The sequence below is a fragment of the Leucoraja erinacea genome, chromosome 12 (genome assembly GCF_028641065.1).
Source record: "Leucoraja erinacea ecotype New England chromosome 12, Leri_hhj_1, whole genome shotgun sequence".
Classification (NCBI taxonomy): Eukaryota; Metazoa; Chordata; class Chondrichthyes; order Rajiformes; family Rajidae; genus Leucoraja; species Leucoraja erinaceus.
In genome coordinates, this window is record NC_073388.1 from 36,133,616 (window position 1) to 36,161,126 (window position 27,511).

General features: G+C 42.5%; 2 protein-coding genes and 1 pseudogene across 9 annotated transcripts in view; 2 read left to right on the forward strand and 1 right to left on the reverse strand.

Moving 5' to 3' along the window:
* Positions 1-21,327, reverse strand: part of aifm1 (apoptosis inducing factor mitochondrion associated 1) — a 57,803-nt gene extending 36,476 nt beyond the window's left edge. For 2 of the 8 annotated variants that reach the window (XM_055643916.1, XM_055643913.1), the window contains exons 1-3: positions 21,052-21,245; positions 10,290-10,426; positions 3,314-3,419 (exon numbers count right to left, since the gene is read on the reverse strand). In XM_055643916.1, the coding sequence (XP_055499891.1) occupies positions 3,314-3,419; positions 10,290-10,426; positions 21,052-21,139 (331 nt within the window). In that variant the 5' untranslated portion in view covers positions 21,140-21,245. Of the gene's footprint in view, positions 1-3,313; positions 3,420-10,289; positions 10,427-11,813; positions 11,951-21,051 lie in introns of all 8 variants that reach the window. The other 6 variants (XM_055643917.1, XM_055643915.1, XM_055643919.1 and 3 more) reach the window with 4 other exon arrangements.
* Positions 7,213-7,658, forward strand: LOC129702249 (60S ribosomal protein L35-like; annotated as a pseudogene).
* A 3,204-nt stretch (positions 21,328-24,531) lies between the features above and the next one.
* Positions 24,532-27,511, forward strand: part of LOC129702247 (fatty-acid amide hydrolase 2-like) — a 39,424-nt gene continuing 36,444 nt past the window's right edge. The window contains exon 1 of the mRNA XM_055643921.1: positions 24,532-24,766. Within this exon, the coding sequence (XP_055499896.1) occupies positions 24,578-24,766 (189 nt within the window). The 5' untranslated portion in view covers positions 24,532-24,577. The remainder of the gene's footprint in view (positions 24,767-27,511) is intronic.

A 27,511-nucleotide genomic window follows, 5' to 3' on the forward strand; every position in this document is an offset into this window, starting at 1 on the left:
ACGTATCAGGGTCGCTGAAAGATTTCGACCATTTCAAAATCCAGCAGCAACAAAAAAAAGTTGCGTTACTTGAGGAGACACCACGCATCAATATCTCGTCACGCCGCAACTTTTTCGGTGACATGATACAATAGTGAATGATGCCGACAGTCGCCAAGTGGGACAGGCCCTTAAAACAATTCAGAGCCAAATTAATTAGGCTCATGTAACCCAATCCTCATCCATTTTAATTGGAAGATTTTGATGAGATATAATAATAGGCCAAAGTCAGCATGGTGTTGTGAAGGGGAAATCTTGCTTGTCAAATCTGTTGGAATTCTTTGAGGAAGTAAATAGCTTGATGGACACAGGAGAGCAGAAAGATTTTGTTTATCTGGATTTTCAGAAAGCCTTTGATAAGGTGCTGCACGTGAGGCTGTTAAAAAACTATGAGACCCCATGGTATCAGATGAAATTGATAGAGTTTGGCTGAATAGCAGAAGATAGATTGGGAATAATGAGGGCTTTTTCTGGTTGGCTGCCAGTGACTCGTGGTGTTCCGCAGTGGGTCAGTGTTAGATTATGGAATTGATGGCTTTATGGTCAAGTTTATGGATAATACAAAGATAGGTAGGGGGGCAGATAGTGTGGAATACCAAGGGGTCTGCAGAAGGACTTGAACAGGTTAGGAGAGCGGGCAAAACAATGGCAGGTGGAATGCAGCAGAGCAAACTGTACAGTCATGCACTTTGGCAGTAGGAATAAAAGCATGAGCATTTTCTAAATGGGAAGAATATTCAGAAATTGGAGATCGGGAGAGCTGGTGCAGGATTTCCATAAGGTTAATTTGCAAGTTGAATAGGTAGTAATGAAGACAAATGCAATATTGGCATTCATTTCGAGAGGACTAGAATATAACAACAGGGATGCAATGCTGAGGCGTTATAAGGCATGAGGCCAGACCACATATGGAGAATTGTGAGCAGTTTTGAGCCCCATATCCGAGGAGGGATGTGCTGTCATTCGAGGGGGTCCAGAGAAGGTTTACGTGTATAATCCCAGGGATGATTGGGTTAATGCATGAGGAGTTTTTGGCAGCTCTGGACCTGTACTCGCTGGAGCTTAGAAGGACGAGACCTACATTGAAACCTACCGAATAGTGAAAAGCCTGGATAGGGTGGTTTTGGAGAGGATGTTTCCACTAGTGGGATAGTATAGGAACAGAGCACACAACCTCAGAATAAAAGTATGTACTTTTAGAAAGGAAATTTGGCCAGAGGGTGGCAAATCTGTGGAAATCATTTCCACAGACAGTTGTGGAGGCCAAGTCATTGGGTATTTTTAAAGCTAGATTGACAGGTTTTTGATTAGTACAGATGTGAAAGGTTATGGGTAGAAAGCAGGAGAATGGGGTTGAGAGGGAAAGATAGACTGAATGATTGAATGGCAGAGTAGACTTGATGGACTGTATAACCCAATTTCACTTCTATGACTTATGAAACTGTGGACATGAACATTTTTAAAAGCCAAAAGCAGCAAATTTCTCATCTTCAGTTCAAAATTTCTTAAATTACCCAAGCAGTCAATATATTCCATGTTTTGAATCAGGCAGGGCCTTCAAGGAAACATTATGCTTGCAGATTTAATACCAGTCAAAGCAACCGCGAAAGACTAACTTGACATGTTTCACTAAACCCAATCCAAGAAAAGCAATTAGCATAAGGCAAACTAAAACAAAAATAGAGAAATATGTGCACCTTCCAGATTTAATAGTCTCCAACAAAAATATGTAATTTTTTTATGCTGCCTCCTTTTATTTACTTCAGCTCAGATCAAAGGACTAACAACTTTTAGCCTCTGTCTATGAACTATCTGTGCACCACCACTTCCAGCTGAACTATCTCTGCCCACCATTTACAGCCAATGTAATTCCATCCAAGGTGATAAGAGTCCTGAATTACTTCCAATTTTTGGGAACAATGTGCCAAGTTTCCTTTATAAAAGAAACTAGGCAAATCTCCTTTTTATAGAGATATTTTTATAGGACGAATTCCTTTTTATTAATAATATACTTTTATCAGACTTGACAAAACCAAGCAGCCTTTATTTGATTTCTGTATTAATGGCATCAGTGCCTCAGACACTTTCAAAACAAGATAAATTGCAATAAGAGTCTCACTGCTAATATCATTGTCAATTTTTTTTTTTTACCATCATTATTAGTTAGGAAAGCATACTACTTTATGAGCATTGAATTATCCAATATTAAGTAACACCTAATGGGCCTGTCCCACTTAGGCGATTTTTCAGCGGACTGCCGGCATCTGTCAAGTTGCCGTCTTTTTACAGTGCCAACCTTTCTTTACCAGCCCATGAGAATTTTTTAGACAGCGCTCCCCCCACTTACCCTGTCCAAAAAAATTCACACGGTGCAAAGCCAAGATGATACAGACACACCGTGATGAACAGGAAGATTGGCGCTGTAAAAAGACGGCTAAAGCACAGTGTACGGTAAGTCCTTTAAAAGAGGGGGGAGGGAGAAGGAAGAGGGGGGAAGGAGTGTAGACAACTTTTAAGAAGCCAGAGATACACGACTGTGAAGTTCGGCGGACATTTAACATTACCGGTTGGTTATCCTTGGTTCTGAAAACCACTGCTTAATTCCCCCCCCCAATGAGCCAATGAAATTCACCGGTTTGCACTGGCTCCAACCTACGACCTCCTGGCAACCCACTAGGATCGCCTGCCGACCCATCTACGGCTCGAGAATTCTCACTACTCTCCATGGCAGCTTCATTCTAGTTGCCGCTAATTTTTTAACATGTTGAGAAATTCACGGCGACCATGAGGTTGCGACTAGTTCCCGGAATGCAGGAACTCCTCACGACCATGAAGGCGACTCCCAGGCAACCACCCGCGAACATGTGGTGACCATGTGGCAACTGCAAAGTCTCCTGCAGTCACCTAAAAAGTCGCCCAAGTGGGACAGGTCCATCTGTCTGTAATCCCAAGACCTGTATCCACCTTTCACTTGCAATGCTTTGACCTGTTGCTTATTCAGCTTTCTCTCCCTGCCAACAATGTCTGAAGGGTCCCGACCTAAATTGTTACCCAGCCATTCCCCCCACAGATGCTGCCTAACTTGCTGAGTTACTCCAGCACAAGAGTGTGAGAAAGGGCACCAAGTACCGCAGTCATGTTAAACAACTGCAAAAGCCCACTTTTTAGATACACAAGTTAAGACTTTCAACAAAAGTACCAAATATCTGCTGGCATGGCACATCTGTCTGCATCTGCACCTCAAGAAAGCAGAAGAAAAAAAAAACTTACATACCTTTTGCTGACAATTCTTCAGGCTTTCTTTCTTCACTGGATCTTGATCGCATCTGTGTGACTCGCTTTTTGTACCTTTCTTTGTCTTCCTTTATTGTACTATATACCTGTGAACAAATTGTGTTAATCTGGTATATTTGGTTCAATAATCAGATTAACATTTCCAAATTAATAAAAAACTGACCTTCATGCCTAATTGTTTCTAAAATTGACGTTGCTTTAGTTCATTACGTATTTTATCTGGTGTTAAATGTATTTTCATATGTCTTAATCAATGTCAATTAGTTTAGCTCTCCTGGCGATCCAACAACAAAAAGAAACATTGAGATGTCAGTGCAGGGGTCAGTGTTTCGGATTGAGGAATGGCAGGAGTAGGAGAAAATATATCAGACAAGGAAATATACAAGAACATGAAGTCTTATCAGCCTGTCAAGATCCAGTACATGAAACACAAATTATTCTGAAAATGTACTCCAACTATTTTGAAAAAGAGATGAGAAGAGTATTTCAGTGATACAATTTCACTGTATACAGGATTCTTTAGTTCAAAAACACAACTAGTAAATTTAAGATTGAAGGATTTCTATTCCAAAAATACCCGTGGGTTGGAAAGTGGGGATTTTGTAAAGTGATATTTGGATGGCTTGAGTGAGGCTACAGAGAAGATGTCTAAATGCACAAAGGCTACAAGTGGAGGCTGAACCAATTAATGTGGTGTTACAATCAGTGAACATTTAATAAACAACATCAATTTATGAAATTTAGGCTTCTGCTATAAACTCCTAAAAATCACTGGAAAAGGATGGTACATGGCAGGTTTTCTGTTTGCATTTTAACAATAGTTCAAAATTAACCCATTTCAAACAATCCTATGTGTCAAACAACTTTCTGCTGGAATAGCTCATCAAATCGAGCAGCAATGCAGATGTTGCACAATTGACCAAGTTCCTCCACCAGCTTGTTTGTTGCTCCAGATTCCAGCAGCTGTTCAATAAGTTTTCTGTATCTCAAACTTATTTCTGACGAACTCATTAGAACATTCAACATTGGATCTCAATCAAACAACTTAAGTAAAGATTTGCCAAGGAGGGTCGTAATATATCTCAACGTACAAAGGAATACAGTATTTTAATATGACATTCTCTGTAGATGTAAAATAACATTGTTAAAATAAGATTGGAGAGGGAAATGATTCAGTATCAGAAATGTCATAAGTTTTATGAATGAGCAGTGAATATAAAATTTCCAATTTAAAAAAAATTAACACATTCTGGTGAACTGCAGGCTAACAAGCTTTACATTTATGAAAAATCTGTTCAATTTGAAAAGACATTGGAAAAATCCTTTGATCCATTGACTTGGACAGGTGGAGTATGTGGGCAAATGCAAAGCAGATGGAGTACAATGTACATAAATGTGAGGTTACCCATTTTGGCGGCAAGAACAAGGAGACAGATTATTATCCAAATGGTGTCAGATTAGGAAAAAGGGAAGTGCAACGGGACCTGGGTGTCCTTGTACACTGGTCACTAACAGTAAACATGCAGGTACAGCAGGCAGTGAAGGAGGCTAATGGCATGTAGGCCTTCATATCGAGAGGATTTGAGTATAGGAGTAAAGAGGTCCTTCTGCAGTTGTACAGGGCCTGGTGAATCCACATCGGGAGTATTGTGTGCAGTTTGAGTGCTGGAGTATTGTGTGCAGATTTTCCTAATTTGAGGAAAGACATCCTTGCTATCAAGGCAATGCAGAGTAGGTTCACAAGGTTAATCCCCAGGATGGAGGGACTGTCATTTGAGGAAAGATTGGAAAGACTGGGCTTGTATTAGTTGGAATCCGGAAGGATGAGGGATCTTATAGAAACATATAAAATTATAAAAGGACTGGACAAGCCAGATGCAGGGAAAATGTTCCCAATGTTGGGGGAAGTCCATAACCAGGGGCCACAGTTTAAGAATTAAAGGGGAGGCCATTTAAAACTGAGATGAGAAAAAAAGTTTTTCACGCAGCGAGTTGTGAATTTGTGGAATTCTCTGCCACAGAAGGCAGCAGAGGCCAATGCACTGGATGAATTTAAAAGAGAGTTAAATAGAGCTCTGGGGGCTAGCGGAATCAAGGGGTATAGGGAGAAGTCAGGCACGGGTGGGTTACTGATTGTGGATGATCAGCCATGATCACAATGAATGGCGGTGCTGGCTTGAAGGGCCTATTGGCCTCCTCGTGTACCTATTTTCTATGTCTATGTCTAATTGGCAGGTACGCTGCACTTTAAAAAAAAGGTTTAAGAACCTTCTTTTCCCCCGATCCATCTGATGTGATTTGTTCTATGCATTAGTGGACTGGGAATCACTTTAAGTTCAGTGAGTGGGGCATGTCAAATGGAACTTGGCAAGTAGTGAAGGTCTTAGTTGACAAGCAGTTTAATTGTGACCATGATTCAACATGTTTCAAGGTAGTAACAGATGGAGTTTTGGGATCGTCCCAAAATTAAGGTTTTGAATGGGGGAAATGGCAAAATTCAATGTCATGAAGCTGGACTGTAAAGGTAGACTGGGAGCTGCCACCTACAGGTAAATTTACTTTCAGGATACGGGTCATCTTATTTCCAAGATGGGGCAGTGTTTTACAAGTGAAATAGCATGGCTAACCTATCTTCCTGCAAGGGGATAGGCAAACGTGGCAAATCCAAGGAATTCTGAATTTCAAAGGATAGAGGATTGGAGAATGAAAATGAAGCATGCATATGGTAGGCACACAGTACAAACCACGAATAAGACCTTCAGGAGTAAAGAAAATGTAGAGGTGCTGACAGAAGGAATTAGGGCAAAGGTGGACCATTAAAGATTAAGGGAGGTTTCAAGGTATTTTATAAGTACATTGGGAACAAGAAGATAATCAGGGAAAGTGTGGGCCCATTTGGGATCAAATGTGCAGCCTGTGCATGGAGCCAATGAATGTGAGTGAGGTCTTAAATCAGTGTGTTATCATTCAGGAGAAAGACATTGTAGTTCGAAATCTCAAATGTGATAGTGATATTTGAGAGTATATCAAGATAGAAAAGCAAGTACAAGATATTTTTGCGGGAATAAAGGAGGTTAAATCACCAGTGCTTGGTGAAGTGGGCACGGTGGTGCAGCTGTTGAGTTGCTGCCTTACAGCGCCGGATACCCGGGTTCAACCCCGACTACAGGTGCTGTCTGTACGGAGTCTGTATGTTCTCCCCGTGACCACGTGGGTTTTCTTGGGTTTCCTCGCACACTCCAAAGATGCACAGGTATATTGGCTTGGTGTGTGCGTAAATTGTCCCTAATAGTAGGATAGTGTTCATGTGCAGGGATTGCTGGTCGGTGCGGACTCGGTGGGCCGAAGGGCCTGTTTTTCGCGCTATATCTCCAAACTAAACTAAAGTGCATCCCAAGCTTCGGGAAAATATGAGGGAGACTGTCAGGGACCATCAGTCAGTGATATATAAATCTTTGCTGGCCACAGGTGAGGTGAAAGATTCGTGGAAGGCATTTACTTATATTTATTTACTGAGAATAGAGAATAGAGAAATAAATGCTCAGGCTAATATCAGAGGAAGAGGATTGATCTATACTTGCAAAGGCAGGGACCGATAAGGGGTAGTTAAGCATGAATTTGTTGGTGGGAAATCACATCTGACAAATCTGAATAGTTTTGAAGGCAATGCAGTTGATGTGTTTTGCATGATCTTCAGTGAGGCCTTTGAGAAGGTTAGTCCACCAAGATAGAAACCATAGGATCCAACGCAATTTGTCAGATCTGATGCAAAATTAATAACACAGGATAGATGACAATGAAGGGTTGCTTTTGTAAGTGAAAGTCAGAGACCAGCAGTTTAACATTGGTGTGATTCTTGCTGTTGGTTGTATATATCAATGACTAAGATGGCCCAGGACCATGGCAAAGATCAAGGCACGAGATCTGCGCGGCAAAAAGGAGGAGCTCCTCAAGCAGCTGGATGATCTCAAGGTGGAACTGTCCCAGCTCCGTGTTGCCAAGGTAACAGGAGGAGCATGCGTCAAAGCTTTCCAAGATCCGTGTCGTGCGCAAGTCCATTGCCAGAGTCCTTACCGTCATTAATCAGACACAGAAGGAGAACTTGAGAAAATTCTACAAAGGCAAGAAGTACAAGCCTTTGGATCTGCGACCCAAGAAGACCCGAGCCATGCGCTGGTGACTAAACAAGCACGAGGAGAGTTTGAAGACGAAGAAACTGCAGAGGAAAGAGCGTCTGTACCCCATGCGCAAATACGCTGTGAAAGCTTAAATGTTCACCCACAGATTTCATTAAATTTAAGAAAAGGAAAAAAAAAAAAAAAAAATGACTAAGATGGAACAATTGATATGTTTGTAGATGAGATGGAAATTGGTGATATTATTGATAGAGAGCTGGGTAGTATTGGACTATAGAATGACATTAATCCATTGCTAAATGAGACAAGCCAATGGCAAATGTAATTTAATTCTGACATGCGAGGCAATATATTACTATGAGGAATAAAGGTCAAATAAGGTTAGGCCATATACCATGAATCGCAAGGAACAGTGACATTATGGTACAAGATCAAAGATCTCTGAAGGTGTCAGCACAGATAGAAAGGGTGGTGACAAGGTATTTGAGTCATCATCAGCTTGAGCGTAGAAAATAGGAGTAGAGGTCTTGGTACAAAATCATAAAATATTAATTCAGCCACATCTAGAATACTCTGCAGTTCTAGATTCTGCTGAATATGAAATATTGAATTGGAGAGGGTGCAGAGATTAATCAGGATGTTGCTTGGAACAGACCAGTTACGGGGAGATACAGGATGGGCTTGGCTTGTTTTACTTGCAGCAGATGAGGCTGAGGGGAGACCTGACATAGGTATACAAAATCATAATAAGTATAGTTAGGGTAAACAGTAAAAAACTTTTTACACTGGCAGAGTTGTCCACGACCAGATGCCATAGGTTTAAGTTGAAGAGAAAGATTCAGCAGGGATCCAAGGAAGAATTTCTTCAGCCAGAGAGTGGTTGCTATCTGGAATGCGAAGGTGAAGAAGATAGTGGAGGCAGGTACTTTCACGGTTATGAAGCATCTGGATACACACTTGCAATTGCCAAGGCACAGGAGACTGAGGACTGAGTACTAGTAAATGGGATTGGTATAGACTGCTACCCAGAATGGACACAGTGAAGCAAAGAGTCAGTTAATTATCATGTTCTTCGTGAATGTAGTGCAAACTGAGATGCAGTATGCCTCCTTATTAAAGGAAGGATGTTTCTGCAGAGGAAGCATTTCTGAATTAACCTGTGAATGGGCAGACTGCTCATTGGGAAACACTGGACAGGGCAAACTTGGAAGAGTACGAGGATACTTGATCACAACACAAGATAACTGCAGTGTGGCGGTGCCTAACGGCAGCCGCTCGACTGCAGTCCGTATGTCTTTTTTTTTGTCCCGTTAGATGTATGTTTTTGGTTTTAATTTTTATTATTTTTTAAGCTGTGTATATGTGGGGGGTTGGGTGGGGGAAAACGTTTAATCTCTTCCCTGTACGGGGACCCGGCTTTTTCCCTGTCAGGCCTCCGGTGTCGTTGGGCCTAACATCATGGAGCCAGCGGCGGCCTCCAACCGGAACCAACCTGAGGGCTCCAGTCGCGGAGCCTGCGGACTCACCATCGCGGAGCTGGCCGACTTCGGAACGGGGAGAGCTGTGGTGGCGCACCGCTGCAACCTGACTTCGGAGCTTCGGAGGCTCCGGCCGCAGGCCTGGTGGACAGGAACATCGGGAGCTCACAGGTCCCTGGTAGGAGACCGCTTTTCGGAGCTCCCGTAACAGCAACTTCGTCCTCCGGAATCACGGAGTTTAAATGACTCGGAGCAGGGCCTAACATCGCCCGGCGCGGCTTAAACGGCCGTGGGACTTACCATCGTCCGCCGGGGGCTTTAACATCGTGAGCCCCAGTCGCCTCAACGCTGCAGTTGGACTGCTGGACCGTGGGAGAACAACGGGAAGAGATAAGACTTTTGCCTTCCATCACAGTGATGAGGTGTTGGAGATTCACTGTGATGGATGTTTGTGTAAATTGTGTCAAGTGTGTGTCTTGGTTTTTTTTTGTAATATCATGACTGTAGGAATGACTTTCGTTCAAACCTTCTCTGTTTGAATGACAATAAAAGTTATTCTATTCTATTCTATAATGTGGAGTCTTGAAAGTCTTGGATTACGACAAGAATCGCAATTTAGGTTGCTAATTTAAATCAGGCGGAAAAAAATCTCAGAGAATTTTGAGTCTTTGGAATTCTTTCTCATAGGGCGATGGGAGCAAAGCCCTTGAATATCTTTAAGGCAGAGATTCCTTCTAACAATTGGTGGTGTCCTATACGTGGCGACTCTTGCATACTTTGTGTACGGTATGCAAAACAAAGAATTTCACTGAGACATGCCACACATGATCATAAAGTATCAATCAATCAATTTCTAATCAAGCATAGTATAGGGTTACTACCAGGAAACAAAATTCAGATTACAAAGAGATCTGTCATAATCCCAGTTAGTGGCAAAATATAGTTGAGAAACCTAATGCTGCTCCTCATTCACATGTAAGACTATCTGCCTAAACTGCCCCAAGCACAACAATATTTTTTACCTCAAATTTCTCATATCACTTCTACTACAAGTAACAACCTGTAGTCCATACTTCAAAGATCAAATTGACCTCAGCAAAGTGAACTACCAATATTTGTGAGAAAACTAAAGCTTTTCTGTAGTTCATGTTGACGTAATATGGGAGTTTTTCAAACTCACAGCTATACTTCATTAATATTATTCGAATACAATTGCATAAAATGGGCACTACTAATTGGAAAAAGAAACAATGTTTCAATGAAACAATGAAACAAAAGAAACAATTGGTCCACCCACAGGAAATATTTGAAATACAACTACAAAAGGGCAAAGCTGGCTTACATATGTAATTCCCCCAATGAACGTTCCACCAACAATGAAGAAGTACATGAGATTGCTGTTGCTGTTCCTTGACACACCTGTGGACATCAAACACCCTGTTGAAGGTCCTAAAGGAGGCACTGTGTAAGGCTTGAAAACTGTAGAGAAGAATAGAAAAGTAGAGAAGAAAATCAGGAAAAGAATAAAAGAAGAAACTGGTGAAAAAGTAGTGAAAACCCTTCCATTTCAAAAGACCTTTTATTTCACTTTTAGGCTGCTTTTCTTTCCAATGCATAGCTATGCAAATTTAAAAGCATTCCAGCTAAAATATGACTAATACTCTTGCTTTGCAAAGCTTCCAAGTGACTAACTTGATTTATTATGATTTTGTGGAATGGGAAACACGCATTGGTTTGTCTCCCTGTATAATCTTTGTTTTCATTATTGATGTTGATGTGAAGTAGTTACACATAATAAATAATTTAGAAATTGATATTTCCAACAGAAAATGACTGTTCTGATATTCAGTGAACTTTTCTTGGAAGTAAAAAGATTTTAATTTGTATGATGACTGTGCATATATTTGAGAAGATCCTCTAGAACATTCAATAACTAGGGGGGGAAAAAAAGATGGTGTTTACACAAGTGTTAATACCATCATATTTAGTTGGGTGGAAAATAAATATGAATGGGACAATCGTGAAAAATACAAATAATATTGTAGTTTAAAACCGAATATCTTTTTCTATGCCACTTTACATTTGGAAATACCTCATTTTTAATGGTAAGGATGGTCTAAAATTAAGATTTGTTTTTATCAAACTGGAAGTATCAGGCTCAGTCTATTGATAAAGTGCAATATCAATTGATTAAAAAAAATATTAGCCAAATAAAGCAGAAATTCTTAATTGTGCCCACTTAATTCACAGAAAAAATGTATTCATTTACGTTAGTTCTTGGGTAAAGCAATTCCTTTGAATTCCTAGGCAATGTATCAAACTTCATAAATTTAAGTAGTAATTTGTGAGGGATAAAAAAAGTTTTATTTAGCAATAACCGATTTATCAGGATATTACTAGATAATAACCTTTGCCTACAAACTAAATGTACAGTTAGTGGAATCTACAGCACACTTCCTCGCTAAGAGTGCTTAATTGAAAAAAATGTTTCTCTACATTCACTAGTTACACACATTTCAAAGCAACAATGAATCTAAAATAACATATCAATAAGAATCTCTTGGTTTAGATGGCAAGCAAATGGAAAAGAATCAGGGAAAACTAACGACAGATCCTAATGATTGTATCAATTTGGTTTAAAAAAGTGAAACCAAAGGTCTAATAAAATTAAGGGTCACACAGGTTAAATGAATTTTGCAATCCACACTGTAATTTTTATTCTTCTTTCCAGTTACAAGTACCTACAAAGCAAAGAAATTGAGCTGGAAGTAAAGAGGTATTAGGAAGTTCCAAAATGTTCCAAATGTTACCGACAGAAGCAGAGGTGGCAAGCTCATTCCTTTCATTAAATATCCCTTCTACTTACATATGCACCAGCTCCTATACTTGTCAAGCCAATAAGCACTAAATAAATAGCGCCAGAGCCATGAGGTTCAACGCCGCTAGCCATTTGCCTGTTCATCTGTTGATTTAAAGGAAGTTTCCATCGCTGTAACAAAGTTCCTAAAGAGTAAAATTTATTAATATAAGAATATAATAATCATAATTTGGGTACTTATATTTTAGAAGGCAGGTTAAGTGAATACGTCTATTACTCAATCAAGCATCTTAAAGATCAATTATGAAAATGTAGTTTGAAATTAAACATGTCAATTTATTACTATGTGAAATCTAAACCGTCAAAACAATGATAATTATGATAAACAGTGTCTAAATGACACTACAATGACACAGATCAGAGTCAAGAGAAAAACCATAGAGCAGAATCACAGTGTGGTTCACCAGGGTCAGGGCAGAATAATGTTCGATGTGAGAGGCAAAGGTTACATTGTTGAGATCTTAGTCTAAATCAGTGGTAATCACCCTCATCTAAATAAGTGGTTTCTAATCTTTATGAATGATAGTCTCACTTATTCACACTCAAGAAAATAAACTTAAATTTCTACCTTACCTGATGATAACCGATTGTGGGCAGTACAGTGGGGCAGCAATTGGAACCACTGCGTCAAAAAAACAGAAACCCAGCTTCAATATGACCTTGAGGGTTAGCTTGCAGGATAGTAAGCTAACTGGCCACTGTAAACTGTCTCTATAGCTGTACAAATCATTGATGAGACCACACTGTGAGTACTGTGGGCATTTGTCACCAAGCTATAGGAAATATGTCACTAAATTGGAAAGAATGCAAAAGAAATTCACCAGGATGTTTCCTGGAACCGCAGTCTTGAGTTATAGATTGAATAGGCTGGAATTTTTTTATTTGGAAGGTTTGAGACTAACCTTATTGAGACCATGAGAAGCATGGATAAAGTGAACACTCAAAAACATTTTTCCCAGCATAGAGAATTCCTAAACTAGAGAGGATAGACTTAGGGTTACAGGAGGGAGATCTAAAAGGGACTTTGGGAATAATCTTTTCACTCAAAGGGTAATCCATACCAGGAATGAGCTATGAGAAGCTCTAGAAGCAGATACAATTATTACTTTTAAAATATATTTGAGCATAAATATGGAAAGGAAGGGTTTAGAGGGCCATGGGTAGAATGGAAGCAAATAGTATTAGCCCAGTATGCCAACTTGATCGGCATGGGCAAGGTGGGCAGTAGGGCCTATTACTGCAATATATAGCTCTATGACTCGAAAATATGAAAGCTAGAATCTGGGGGGGAGCGGGAGGAGGAGATAAGGTTGGGAGAATCTTTTTAAAAGGGCTAACGTGGTTGTCAATGAGTGATTAATGCCAGAAGGGCCCTAGATAGGCTGTCTCTATAACTCTATATAAGGGACAGCTCCTATGAAGGAATTGAGGCAATTCAGGGAACGAAATGAGCACGCACGCACACACACAGTAATTTAGTTAAAAGGTTTACCAATGTTAATGAAGTCTCATAGAGCCCCAATAAACGTTGCTGTGATCCCTATATTCTCACCCTTAATTAGGGAGTTGCATCCTCCAGGATGAGAATTAATGAAAAATAATAGAGATAGCCCAGTGGCGAAACAGTTGAAGCTACTGCCGCATAGGCTCAGATTCGTGCTGATCTGTATGGAAGTTGCATGTTCTTCCCAGAATTACAGATGTTGGCCCCTGTTTCATGCATGTTTATTTTTAATTTAATATTTTAGTTCCAAATATACCACTTCGATTTTCTTCCCCTCCAAAAATGTATCAATCTACCAAACCGTTGAGTTACGGTTTTGCAGTTTTGAAGAACTGAGGCACAGTTTAAAAATTGATCTACCATTTAATAGTAGATCAATACTCTTTCAACACTCAGTTATATTTAATATTTTAAAAGCCTATGCAACAAACAGTTGCAAGAACTGTTCTATCAAAATAGAATTAGGTTAACCAAAATGAAATTCTGTACAAAACTGCCTGGAACAAAGAGGTTAACAAATTCAAAAATAGGGAATTATGCGCACTGCATTAAACGATGAGCACAAAATAATAAACAAATTACTGATTCAACTGTATAGATCATTGGCTTTATAAATAACTTGTTAGGTGTAAAGGATTTCAAAATGTTCCTGCCAGGCTAACAAATCACAAATTTTTGTCTCAACACAAAATATTGGGAATTGGAAGTAAAAACAGAACCCATTAAAAGTGGTCAGTGGGTCATACAGCATTTTTGGAAAATCAGAGTTAATAATCAGGGGAATTATTTTCCATCAGAGCTAATGACAATGGACTATTCGGACATGTTTTATTTCTCTACCTCAGAACTGTGAAGTCATTAAACAGTTTCCATTTGAAACTGAAACAGCAACAAATTAATCAGGCAACAAGCTATAGATAGCATTATAGTACTTACAAGGCTCAACTCATAATTTTAAGACAATTCATGGTGTACAGTATTTCTTCCTCATTGCAATAAAGCAACCATTGTATGTTAGCATAAAAAATGCTGTTCCTACAAGATAATTACTTGAGAAATAAAAGGATGCAAAGAAACAACACAGTACCTTATTTTCCAATTTGGCAGGTGTGTTCAATCAATGACTCTAACTATTGGTCATCTTTCCACCTCCAGACAGCAGACACCAGTAATTACTTAGCTGGGTGTTTTTCCATTGCTATCTTCCATCCCAGCAGAGCCCTTCCTCATTCATTTTGCCTCAGCATTGCTCAAAACCATGAATGTCAGTCCCAAAATATTAATTCTGATTATCGCCCCGTGGACACACTAAAGCTTGCTGAGTACTCTGCATGTTACCTTTGTATTATGGGGTCTATTAAAACCAAGATGTATTCACAAATTTAATAGTGCTTTGAATATATAACTGAGTGAAGAGATCCCAAACATACTGCTAAAGCAACAAAGGAGTTTTTCAAAGCTAAAAAAAATTGTAAATTCTTGTGTGGCCAAGTCAATCACCTGATCTGAACCCATTTGAGCATGCCTTTCATATGCTGAAGAGAAAACTGAAGGGGACTAGCCCGCAAAACAAGCATAAGCTAAAGATGAATGCACTACAGGCCCGGCAGAGCATCACCAGAGAAGACACCCAGCAACTGGTGATGTCAGTGAATCGCAGGCTTGAAGCAGTCTCAAACATTATGGTGCCCTGAAATGGGGTCTATGTATAAACACTGCTGCAATTTCTACATGGTGAAACCAAAATGTATTAAAATGACCTTTATTAAAATCTGACAATGTGCACTTTAACCTCATGTGATTTTTCTATTACAAATCTCAAATTGTCGAGTACAGAAGCAAATAAATAAACGATGAGTTTGTCCCAAACATTATGGAGGGCACTGTAAATCTGGTGCAAATACACAAAATAATTAAAAATGCACCATCTTTAGTCTACTCTTCCTTGCATCAAATAAAAGCGATTTCCAAACGAGTGATCCCAAGGGCTATTTGAAGGAATATTCCTCATATGGAACCAGGATATTTGACAGTATGTCCGATTTCTTTCAATTCTACTGTAACTCATCCCTTGATCCCCAGAAAGACCTGTATCCTTATTGTCATCACCCTCCACCTCACCAGGTTGAACATTCAAAGACACTCCTATGCAATGTCATCACCAAAAAGCTCTCTTCTGCTTCCCATTTAGTATTTTGAAAGATCTGGTCCTTTGTATCTCCTTAATCCATTCCAGTCAGCTGTAATGTTCAAGACTCCTTCTCATACATACGCAGGACAACACCTGGCTATTCGTAACCTTACTTTCTACCATCCATGACCTCAAATACTCCTTCCATATGATTGTTGACTAGTACTTTCTTAATTTAGTAGACCATACTCACTGCTTATAGTACAATTGGGCCGCCGTTGCGGCAAATGCAGAGGCCTTAAAGGCCCGACCATGAGTGAACAAGAGGAACTTTATTGCCTTCCCGCAGAGTGGGAAACGTTGATTTAACTCTAGGGGATGTTCATGTTAAATTCTATTGTGTATTGTGTTCTTTTTATTCGTATGGCTGTATGGTGATTTAAATCTCACTGTGCCAATTGATGCATGTGACAATAAATTCTCTTGAACTCTTCTATATTAGGAAAACCAAATGTAGATTGAACAGTCATGTTTGTAAACTCTTCCATTCAATGTGCACATAAACATAGAAACATAGAAATTAGGTGCAAGAGTAGGCCATTCGGCCCTTCGAGCCTGCACCGCCATTCAATATGATCATGGCTGATCATCCAACTCAGTATCCCGTACCTGCCTTCTCTCCATACCCTCTGATCCCCTTAGCCTCAAGGGCCACATCTAACTCCCTCTTAAATATAGCCAATTAACTGGCCTCGACTACCCTCTGCGGCAGAGTGTTCCAGGGATTCACCACTCTCTGTGTGAAAAAAAGTTCTTCTCATCTCGGTTTTAAAGGATTTCCCCCTTATCCTTAAGCTGTGACCCCTTGTCCTGGACTTCACCAACATCGGGAGCAATCTTCCTGCATCTAGCCTGTCCAACCCCTTAAGAATTTGGTAAGTTTCTATAAGATCCCCTCTCAATCTCCTAGATTCTAGAGAGTATAAACCAAGTCTATCCAGTCTTTCTTCATAAGACAGTCCTGACATCCCAGGAATCAGTCTGGTGAACCTTCTCTGCACTCCCTCTATGGCAATAATGTCCTTCCTTAGATTTGGAGACCAAAACTGTACGCAATACTCCAGGTGTGGTCTCACCAAGACCCTGTACAACTGCAGTAGAACCTCCCTGCTCCTATACTCAAATCCTTTTGCTATGAAAGCTAATATACCATTCGCTTTCTTCACTGCCTGCTGCACCTGCATGCCTACTTTCAATGACTGGTGTACCATGACACCCAGGTCTCGCTGCATCTCCCCTTTTCCTAGTCGGCCACCATTTAGATAATAGTCTGCTTTCCTGTTTTTGCCACCAAAATGGATAACATCACATTTATCCACATTATCCTCCATCTGCCACATATTTGCCCACTCACCCAGTCTATACAAGTACCCTTGCGGTCTCCTCGCATCCTCCTAACCGCTAACACTGCCCCCCAGCTTAGTGTAATCCGTAAACTTGGAGATATTGCCTTCAATTCCCTCATCCAGATTATTAATATATATTGTAAATAGCTGGGGTCCCAGCACTGAGCCTTGCGGTACCCCACTAGTCACTGCCTGCCATTGTGAAAAGGACCCGTTTACTCCTACTCTTTGCTTCCTGTTTGCCAGCCAGTTCTCTATCCACATCAATACTGAAACCCCAATGCCGTGTACTTTAAGTTTGTATTCTAATCTCTTATGTGGGACCTTGTCGAAAGCCTTCTGGAAGTCCAGATACACCACATCCACTGGTTCTCCCCTATCCACGCTACTAGTTACATCCTCGAAAAATTCTATAAGATTCGTCAGACATGATTTACCTTTCGTAAATCCATGCTGACTTTGTTCAATGATTTCACCACTTTCCAAATGTGCTGCTATCCCATCTTTAATAACTGAATCTAGCAGTTTCCCCACTACCGATGTTAGACTAACTGGTCTGTAATTCACCGTTTTCTCTCTCCCTCCCTTCTTAAAAAGTGGGGTTATGTTTGTTACCCGCCAATCCTCAGGAACTACTCCAGAATCTAAAGAGTTTTGAAAGATTATAACTAATGCATCCACTATTTCTGGAGCTACTTCCTCAAGTGCTCTGGGATGCAGCCTATCTAGCCCTGGGGATTTATCGGCCTTTAATCCATTCAATTTACCCAACACCACTTCCCGGCTAACCTAGATTTCACTCAATTCCTCCAACTCCTTTGACCCGCAGTCCCCTGCTATTTCCGGCAAATTATTTATGTCTTCCTTAGTGAAGACGGAACCAAAGTAGTTATTCAATTGGTTCGCCATATCCTTGTCCCCCATGATCAACTCACCTGTTTCTGACTGCAAGGGACCTACATTTGTTTTAACTAATCTCTTTCTTTTCACATATCTATAAAAACTTTTGCAGTCAGTTTTTATGTTCCCTGCCAGTTTTCTTTCATAATCTATTTTTCCTTTCCTAATTAAGCCCTTTGTCCTCCTCTGCTGGCCTCTGAATTTCTCCCAGTCCTCCGGTATGCTGCTTTTTCTGGCTAGTTTGTACGCATCATCCTTCGCTTTGATACTATCCCTGATTTCCCTTGTTATCCACGGATGTACTACCTTCCCTGATTTATTCTTTTGCCAAACTGGGATGAACAATTTTTGTAGTTCATCCATGCAGTCTTTAAATGTCTTCCATTGCATATCCACCGTCAACCCTTTTAGAATTAATTGCCAGTCAATCTTGGCCAATTCACGTCTCATACCCTCAAAGTTACCTTTCTTTAAGTTCAGAACCATTGTTTCTGAATTAACAATGTCACTCTCCATCCTAATGAAGAACTCAACCATATTATGGTCACTCTTGCCCAAGGGGGCACGTACAACAAGATTGCTAACTAACCCTTCCTCATTACTCAATACCCAGTCTAAAATAGCCTGCTCTCTCGTTGGTTCCTCTACATGTTGATTTAGATAACTATCCCGCATACATTCCAAGAAATCCTCTTCCTCAGCACCCCTGCCAATTTGATTCACCCAATCTATATGTAGATTGAAGCCACCCATTATAACTGTTTTGCCTTTGTCGCACGCATTTCTAATTTCCTGTTTGATACCATCTCCAACTTCACTACTACTGTTAGGTGGCCTGTACACAACATCCACCAGCGTTTTCTGCCCCTTAGTGTTTCGCAGCTCTACCCATACCGATTCCACATCCTCCAAACTAATGTCCTTCCTTTCCATTGCATTAATCTCCTCTCTAATCAGTAACGCTACCCCACCTCCTTTTCCTTTCTCTCTATCCCTCCTGAATATTGAGTATCCCTGGATGTTCAGCTCCCAGGCTTGGTCACCCTGGAGCCATGTCTCCGTGATCCCAACTATATCATAGTCATTAATAGCTATCTGCACATTCAGCTCATCCACCTTATTACGAATGCTCCTTGCATTGAGACACAAAGCCTTCTGACTTGACTTACCCCTTATACAATTATGTTGAAAAGTGGCCCTTTTTGATTTTTGCCCGGTTTTGTCTGCCTGCCACTTTTACTTTTCACCTTGCTACCTATTACTTCTACCCTCAGTTTACACCCCTTGGTCTCTACGCTCACACATTTAAGAAACCCTTTCCCTTTAACTCCATCCTCCACTATCTCATTATTCTCCACACCCCCCTTATTCAGTTTAAAGCCACCCGTGTAGCAGTGGCAAACCTGCCTGCCAGAATGCTGGTCCCACACCTGTTAAGATGCAATCCGTCCCTTTTGTACAGTTCCCCCTTACCCCAAAACAGATCCCAGTGATCTAAGAATCTAAATCCCTGCCCCATGCACCAGTTGCTCAGCCACACGTTCAGGTCCCGTATCTCCCTGTTCCTGCTCTCGCCAGCACGGGGAACTGGAAGCAAACCGAAGATAACAACCCTGGAGATCCTGCTTTTCAACGTTTTTCCGAGCTCTCTAAAGTCACGCTGCAGAATATTCATCCCCTTCTTTCCGACATTGTTTGTGCCGACATGACTACCACTTCCGGATGTTCACCTTCGCCCTTGAGGATTTTCTGCACTCTGTCCGTGACATCCTGGATCCTGGATGATAAAATATCCCTAACTTCCAATAATTGCTATTTTAAAATCTTCATTTCATTCTGATCTCATTGTTCAGCATTCAAAGGAATCTTGGGAAAGTATATTAATTATTGATAAGATACCTCAGATTATAACCACACTGTCACCTTTTCCTGGGAACCGATTCCAATACAAGTTCTGACAGTAACTCAGCGAGACAGGCAGCATCACTGGAGAGGATTGGGTGACGTTTCATGTCGAGACCCTTCTTCAGACTGATTTGTCAGAAGGTTCTCACTTTCCCATTTTCATTCTCAGACAAAATCTTTTCTTCTCCAACCTTGACTAAGATACCCCATCTCAGCTAGTCCCATTTACCTGCATTTGGCCCATATCCCTTTAAACCTTCCCTATCTATGTATCTTTTAAATGCTGTTGTAGTACCTGCCTCTATTTCCTCTGGCGGCTCATTCCATATTTCCACCTCCTTATGAGTGAAAAGGTTGCCCAGGGTTCTTATTAAATCTTTCCCATCTCCTTAATCCCATGCCCTCTAGTTCAAAAGTTTCCACCCTTGGGGAAAATACTATCCTCATCTATTTCCCTCATGATTTTATACATTTCGAAAAGTCACCTCTCAGCATACTGTTTTCCAAGGAATCAAGTCGTCGTCTGCCCAGTCTTTCCCTGGAACTCAGGCCCTCGAGTCCTGCCGTGATCCTCCATTTTAGAGTATTTTCCCTCATTATCTTATTCATCCTATCAACACTTTATTTCCCTTGTTATCACACTACCTCTGTAGTTGTTTAAAAACCATTACATTCAACATATTTCAAATGAGGCACAAGTTCAAAAAGAGAAAATAATTTCAAATGTTAACTATCTCAATTTCCAAATGGTGTCCAACCCAATTATTTATAGGATTATATTTTGTATTTCAGAATTCCAGCATTGCAGATGCTAATTTCAATGTGTTTTATTAATATTGGGGGAAATATATATTTTTTGAGTTCTATAAGACATCAAATGTGTGCATATATAACTGCCCTTCTGGGTAACATTGAACCAATCTACTGGAATTTGCATGCTGTAAGTTAATTGTTATCAGAATCACCAAGAATAAGTTTAGTACTAAAACAAATGGACAGTATATACTATATTATTTTCGTTTATACATCGTCCACGTAGCTCGCGTAGTGTAGACTCCCCAATAACTTTCAAGAGTTCATTCATCTGGGTACCATTGAGCACCACCGTGCAACGCACAACTGTTGCTCTTGGAGTTAGTTATTGAAAGAAAAGTGGAAAACAAGGGCGCAAGTCAGAAAAACCGCCGAGGAAATGATCACGTATTTAATAAAATTGAGATATATTCTGCAATGGAGCTGTCGCCAAAAAACATTGTGCATAAGAATGTTCCCACGACCTTGGCTCGAATGGGCCTCGCAACATAGGCTGTAATTCCCAGGACCATGAGAGGCCTAGGCTGACTCGGCAGCGACCTGTACACACCGCTCTCGGCCGTTTACCTCGCCTCTTGCTGCCAGTCCTCCCTAGCGTGGACGATGCCCTGCTCAGCGGCGCTAGTTTCTGCCACACTGCCCTGCACTGTAACATGGTTGCAGTGAATCCTTTGACCCCCGACGTTATTCCTATTTCACGTCTCAACGCCGCACTGCTCCGAGAAGCCAACGCGCGGGTGCGCAAGCGCAGGGTCCGGCGAAGCGCGATCCCGCGCCGGAAGAACGCGCACTCCCGCGAGGAAGAGGAGCCTGCAGCCAAAGCTCCAACAACACAAGCACCACAACTACAGAAACCAAGAGTAAGCCTCCCGGGAATGAATTTATAGCTGCAACATTTGAAACGTAATGCTGTTAAAATGTAGTGAGCATTTGTTACTTATCCTTCCACAAAGGATCAATTGTGTAATAGAAAGGCAAGATAGTGAAAACAAAACTGTTACAGGGCTGCCAACATTGGGTGAGAGTTGGGATGGAGAAATAGGGAGGTTTCACGGCAGTCGGGTCACGACCCATGACCCGTACTGTTGCTACGCTACGCCAAGCGGAGTACACGCGATGAACTGCAGGTAAGCACTTACTATTGTTTCCAGCAGAACGGGCCCGTTAAAACCGGCTGAAATTGTCAATTTTTGCGCTGTAACTAATTATGGAAATCGGGATAAGCGTGAGAGACATTTAGCCTACTTCAGAATTCCAAAAGTGAGGAGAAATTACGGTAGATAGAAGCGACAGCACCTCATATTCCGCTTGGGTGTTTATGCGTGCTATTTTCGTGATATTTATTTTAGTTGTTTATCTTTTAATATTTTATCTTGTATGTATCGTTAGCTTTTAGAAATGTTTGAATGGTGCACTGACTGGCTGACATTTTTAAATTTCGTTGTACATGGTTCATGTTACAATGACAATAAAGAAACCATTCTATTCTATTCTATTCTATTCTATTCTATTCTATTCTTGGGGAGTCTGCATCCTGGGGGCATGAACATCGAATTCTCCCAATTTTGTTAGTCCTTGTTATCTCCTCCCCTTCCTCAGTCCCCTTGCTGTCTCCTCCCATCCCCCAGCCTTCGGGCTCCTCCTTTTTCCTTTCTTTTCCCCACCCCCGATCAGTCTGAAGAAGGGTTTCGGCCCGAAACGTTGCCTATTTCATTCGTTCCGTAGATGCTGCTGCACCTGCTGAGTTTCTCCAGTTTTTTTGTGTACCTCTGAACAACAGCTAAAGTGCTTAGCGTACATTGGCAGTTTGCTCACTGCATTTCATCAACTAAGGCATTATTTGTGTTTTTTCTTGATTCCATTGGCATCTAAAAAGATTCAGAAGTGATAAATCTGGCTGTAATTTTTTTTAATCGCCCGTGGTTCTCAAGGTGTTGTCCCTTCAGCTCTCGCTTCTCTATACCTTTGTTTCGCTGCACTTTTGGAATTCTAATGTTGGGTACATGTCTCTCACACTTACCCCGACTTCCACAATTTTTTTTCAGCGCAAAAATTCAAAATTTTGGCGGTTTTTAACAGATAGGAAAGTATGCGTTTCTTACATTAATAACATATACCGGAAATTACGGATGTCCTCCAGATGGATTGAGCGGCTCAGTGCGTCAAGCCCTATGACCCAGTGACCTTATGTGCAACCCCCCTATTGCGAGAGACGAAGCCCGAGGGAGCGTAGCGACCGAGAGTGGGGGGGGGGGGGGGGGAGAAGGTCAAGGGGGGGGGGGGGGGGGGGGAGAGTTGTGGGGAGGGGGATGTTCCCCCTCCCATTGGTACGGAGCTTTTTGCATTTTTCAACTTGAAATTGTGGAATCTGGTGCATACTGTAGCGAGTCTTAACTTGCTGTAGTGAGACCTGACAGGTTGAGCGAAAACTAGACCAAGTGCAGACCGGAGGGGTCTGTTCCCCCAAAAGGGTGTGGTTGCAGGGGAGGGGGGAGGAGGAGAGGGGGGGGGGTGGGCTGGGGGGCAGGGCGGATGCGGCACACACACACTAACTGTGTGGAGGGGGGAAGGGGGCTTAGCGGAGGGAGGGTGGGGGGAGGGGGAAGGGGGAGTGAGAGAAGGGGGGGGGGGGGGGGAGAGAGGGTGGGGGATAGTGAGAGAGATAGGGGGGGGGGAGGGGGGGGGGAGGGGGAGAGGGGGGGGGAGAGAGAGAGAGCGGGAGTGAGAGACGGAGCGATCTCCCGGAGGAGAGGGGGAGTGAGGAGCGTGACAGGGGGGGGGGGGGGGGGGGGGTCCGCCAGACGATCGGGGGGGGGAGAGAGCAAAGATCCTATAGGAGTCCTTGCCAAAGGCTATAGGATCTTTGCTCCTGCCTCTGCAAAGATCTTATCATTCTGCTCTAAGATCTTTGCTCCTCCCCCCCCTCACCCCCCCCCTCTACCATCTACATCAGTCTGAAGAAGGGTCTCGACCCGAAACGTCGCCTATTCCTTCTCTCCATATATGCTGCCTCACCCGCTGAGTTTTTCCAGCATTTTTGGCTACCTACGGACAATTCAACTTTGTACTTACTGATTCAATAACGGCATGAGTATTTTCCAGTTGACGAGGAACACACATTGCTTGACCTATTCAAATAGATCAGAATATCTCTTGGAGAGGACACAGAGCTATTTTGTTGGATTACTGCACATTATTGGTATTTTATTGGCAGGTATGGATGGTTCCTGCCTACTTTGGCGTCAAGAATCACTACTTGTTAGTCAGAAAAAAACACCCATCCACCGTTACTGACAGCGTTCTATCACACAGCCAATTTTGGAGCCAGACTTAACATGTCTACATGTTAATTTTATGTATTTCACGTACCAGCAGATCTAGGGGTCAGACTCACAACCTGAAGAAGGATCTCGACCCGAAACATGTAGGAAGGAACAACAGATGCTGGTTTAAACCGAAGATGGACACAGATGCTGGAGTGACTCAGCGAATCATGCAGTATCTCTCTAGAGGTATCTCCAGAGACACTGCCTGCCTGATTCGCTGACTTACTCCAACATGTGTGTCTATCTTCGGTGTAAACCAGCATCTGTTATTCTTTCTACACATCATAGTTGCTTGCATTGTTTTAAAATTCCTTCCTCTCATCTTAAACACATGGTTTCGATACGTCAACAACAGGGAACAAATATTTTGATTATCTTTCATGCCTCATCGTCCTTTTCATCCAATCAACGCTTTTCTCTCCCATGCTATCACATTACCTCTGGAGTTGTTTAAAACGATTACATTCAACGTTTTTTGAAATGCCCCTCTGCCCCATCACCTCCGCCCCTCCCCGCCTCCGCCCCGCTCCCCCTCCCCGCCTCTGCCCCCGCCCCTCCCCGCCTCTGCCCCTCCCCCCGCCCCGCCTCCGCCCCCCCCGCCCCCCCCCCTCCCCGCCCTGCCCCGCCCCGCCCCCCGCCTCTCCCCTCCCCGCCCCCGCCCCCGCCCGCCGCCCCGCCCCTCCCCCCCCCTCCCCTGCCCGCCCCGTCCCTCCCCCACACGCAGACCGTTGCAAAGATCAGGTCCGTTAGTTTGTTGTTGGCGCGTGATGTCGTCCTCGGTGCTCGAGCGCAGCGCGACGCTGCTGCTCCGCGCTCTTTCCCGGCTCCTACGCGCCCTCCTCTCGCTCATCCAGACGGTCGGCGGGCCCAGGAATTCCCGACCGGTCCCACCCGCCGTTCAGCCTCTCCTCCTGCTCCCGGGAGTGGAGTTAGCGCGCCGGATTCGACGGAGGCAGGTATGGCGACCCGGCAGCTTCAGCTTTAGTAATGGGATGGTGGTGGTAGTTGGGGGGGGGGGGTCGCTGGCAGTCGAGTCGAGTCGGCGCTGCTCCAGACCTGTGTCGGTGAGGCGGCAGCAGCTTCCCACCTGAACCCTGGGGTGGAGCAGGTAAACGACATTAACCAGGGTAACATGAACAAGACCACGGATCATAAAGCGGAGCTATGATCTTTGAACAAGACCGCGGGATATGTAATCCTCGCCTCTGCCTCCTCGAACCTGCTGTACTTGCACACATAATTTGGCATCACTCCAATTCAGGTAAGTATCCATTATCTTGGGTTAGCTATTGGTCCCACTGAGTTCAGAGTCCCTGCAGCCATCCTGATCACTGCACTCGAATCTGCCACCCATGCCTCTGTGTATAGGGGGGTTGCACGTAAGGTCATTGGGTCATAGGGCTCGACGCACGGAGCCGCCCAATCCATCTGGAGGACATCGCAGTATATGTTGCGATACGAAACGCGTACTTTCCTACCTGTTATAAATCGCCAAAATGTTGAATTTCTGCACTGTAAAAAATTGTGGATATCGGGGTAAACGTGAGAGACATGTACCCAACTTCAGAATTCCAAAAGTGAAGCGAAATGAAGGTAAAGAGAAGCGAGAGCTGAAGGGACAACAGCTAAAGTGCTTGGTGAATATTGGCCGTGCAGATATAGAAATTGAAAATATTGGGAATTATCGCGTTTGTTCACTGCATTTCATCAACAGTAAAGCTTTATTTGTGTTTTTTCTTGATTCCTTTGGTATCTAAAAAGTCTCAGAAGTGATAAATCTGGCTACGCTGGAAACAATGGTGCTTACCTGCAGTTCATCGCGTATAGGGAGGTTTCACGGCAGTCGGGTCACATGACTACTACGTTACTCCAAATGGATTACACGCGATGTACTGCAGGTAGGCACTTACCATTGTTTCCAGCGTAGTGGGCCCGTTAAAACAAGCTGAAATTGTCGATTTTTGCGCTGTAAATAATTATGGAAATCGGGATAAGCGTGTGAGACATTTAGCCTACTTCAGAATTCCAAAAGTGAGGAGAAATGACGGTAGATAGAAACGAGAGCTGAAGGGACAACAACAGCCAGAGTGTTTAGCGAACATTGGCCGTTTGCTCACTGCATTTCATCAACTAAGGCATTATTTGTGTTTTTTCTTGATTCCTTTGGCATCTAAAAAGTTTCAGAAGTAATAAATCTGGCTGTAATTTTTTTAAATCGCCCATGGTTCTCGTGGGTTTTTACATACAAAATGAAAACGCATCTGAAGAAAAATTTAGCCAGATTTATCACTTCTGAGAATTGTTAGATACCAAAGGAATCAAGAAAAAACACAAATAATGCCTTACGATGAAATGCAGTGAGCAAACGCGATGATTCCCAATATTTTCAATGTTTACCAAGCACTTTAACTGCTGTTGGCCCTGCAGTTCTCGCTTCTCTATACCTTCATTTCGCTTCACTTTTGGAATTCTGAAGTTGGGTACATGTCTCTCACACTTACCCCGACTCCCACAATTTTTTTCAGTGCAAAAATTCAACATTTTGGCGGTTTTTAACAGGTAGGAAAGTACGCGTTTCTAGCATTAATAACATATACCGGAAGTGACGGATGACTTCCAGTTGCATTTAGCGGCTCCGTACGTCAAGCCCTATGACCCAGTGATCTTCCGTGCATCCCCGCTATACTCCAGTTGGCGTAGCGTAGGAACAGTACGGTCATGGTCGTGACCCGACTGCCGTGCAACCTCCCTATATTAAACCTCATTTGAACTGCTTCTAAAGCATTAACATTTCCTTAATAAGTAGATTAATACTATGTCGTGTATTCTAGATGCAGTCTCACCCCATGCATAACTGAGACATCACCCCTCTCTATATTAATTTCCTCTAACACCAAATCAAAAAAAATGTTAGCGGCACAATTTTTTGTTGTAACTGCATATGGCTTTTGTGAATCATATAGCTTTTTAAACTATGTTCAATGTTATTGTTGAAGAAAAAGATTGAATTTATATAGCACTTTATGGCCTTGTTTTCCTAAATTGCTTTGCAATGAAATAAATACTTGTGATATGTGCTTTTATTGTGTAAAATTAGGCAGTCATTTTACCCACAGCATGCTCTTAGCAGTATGAAATGATCAGATTTTCAACTATTACTGGATAATTATCTGTTTGATCTCACACTAGATCCATATTCATCTAATTGTAATTCAATCTCTTATGTTCATCCTTTGAGAGCAAAGGTTTTATTTAATTTAATTCTTCCAAAAGTATCAATTATGACACTCCCTCAGAACAAGCAAGTTTGGTATTCCAACTGCGCATGCCTAGGTCATAGGTCACTAGCTATGAAAGTCTTGACAACGGTGGTGCTGCATTGTGGGCAGGCTTGCGTTTCATCCGGGGCCGGCTCTCAGTCGCTGTGGGTGCTGTTGAGTTACTGTTGGGCCGTCCCCTCCCCGGTGTCCCGTCCCTGTCCGGGGTGGCCCTGGGCTGGCGGGGCTGGTCCGGACCTGCAGCCGCTGGCTCCAGCTCGGCTCTGCCTGTCGTGCCGGGTTGGCCCCAACAGCTCTCCACCTCCACCCCTCTCCCTTCGATCCGACACCGTGATCCTGCTGAAGATGGGCAGCTGCCTGGCCTTCTCGAAGATGGGTGACTCTGAGTCGCTGCTGCTAGATTTGTCTTGGTCAGAGAGAGAG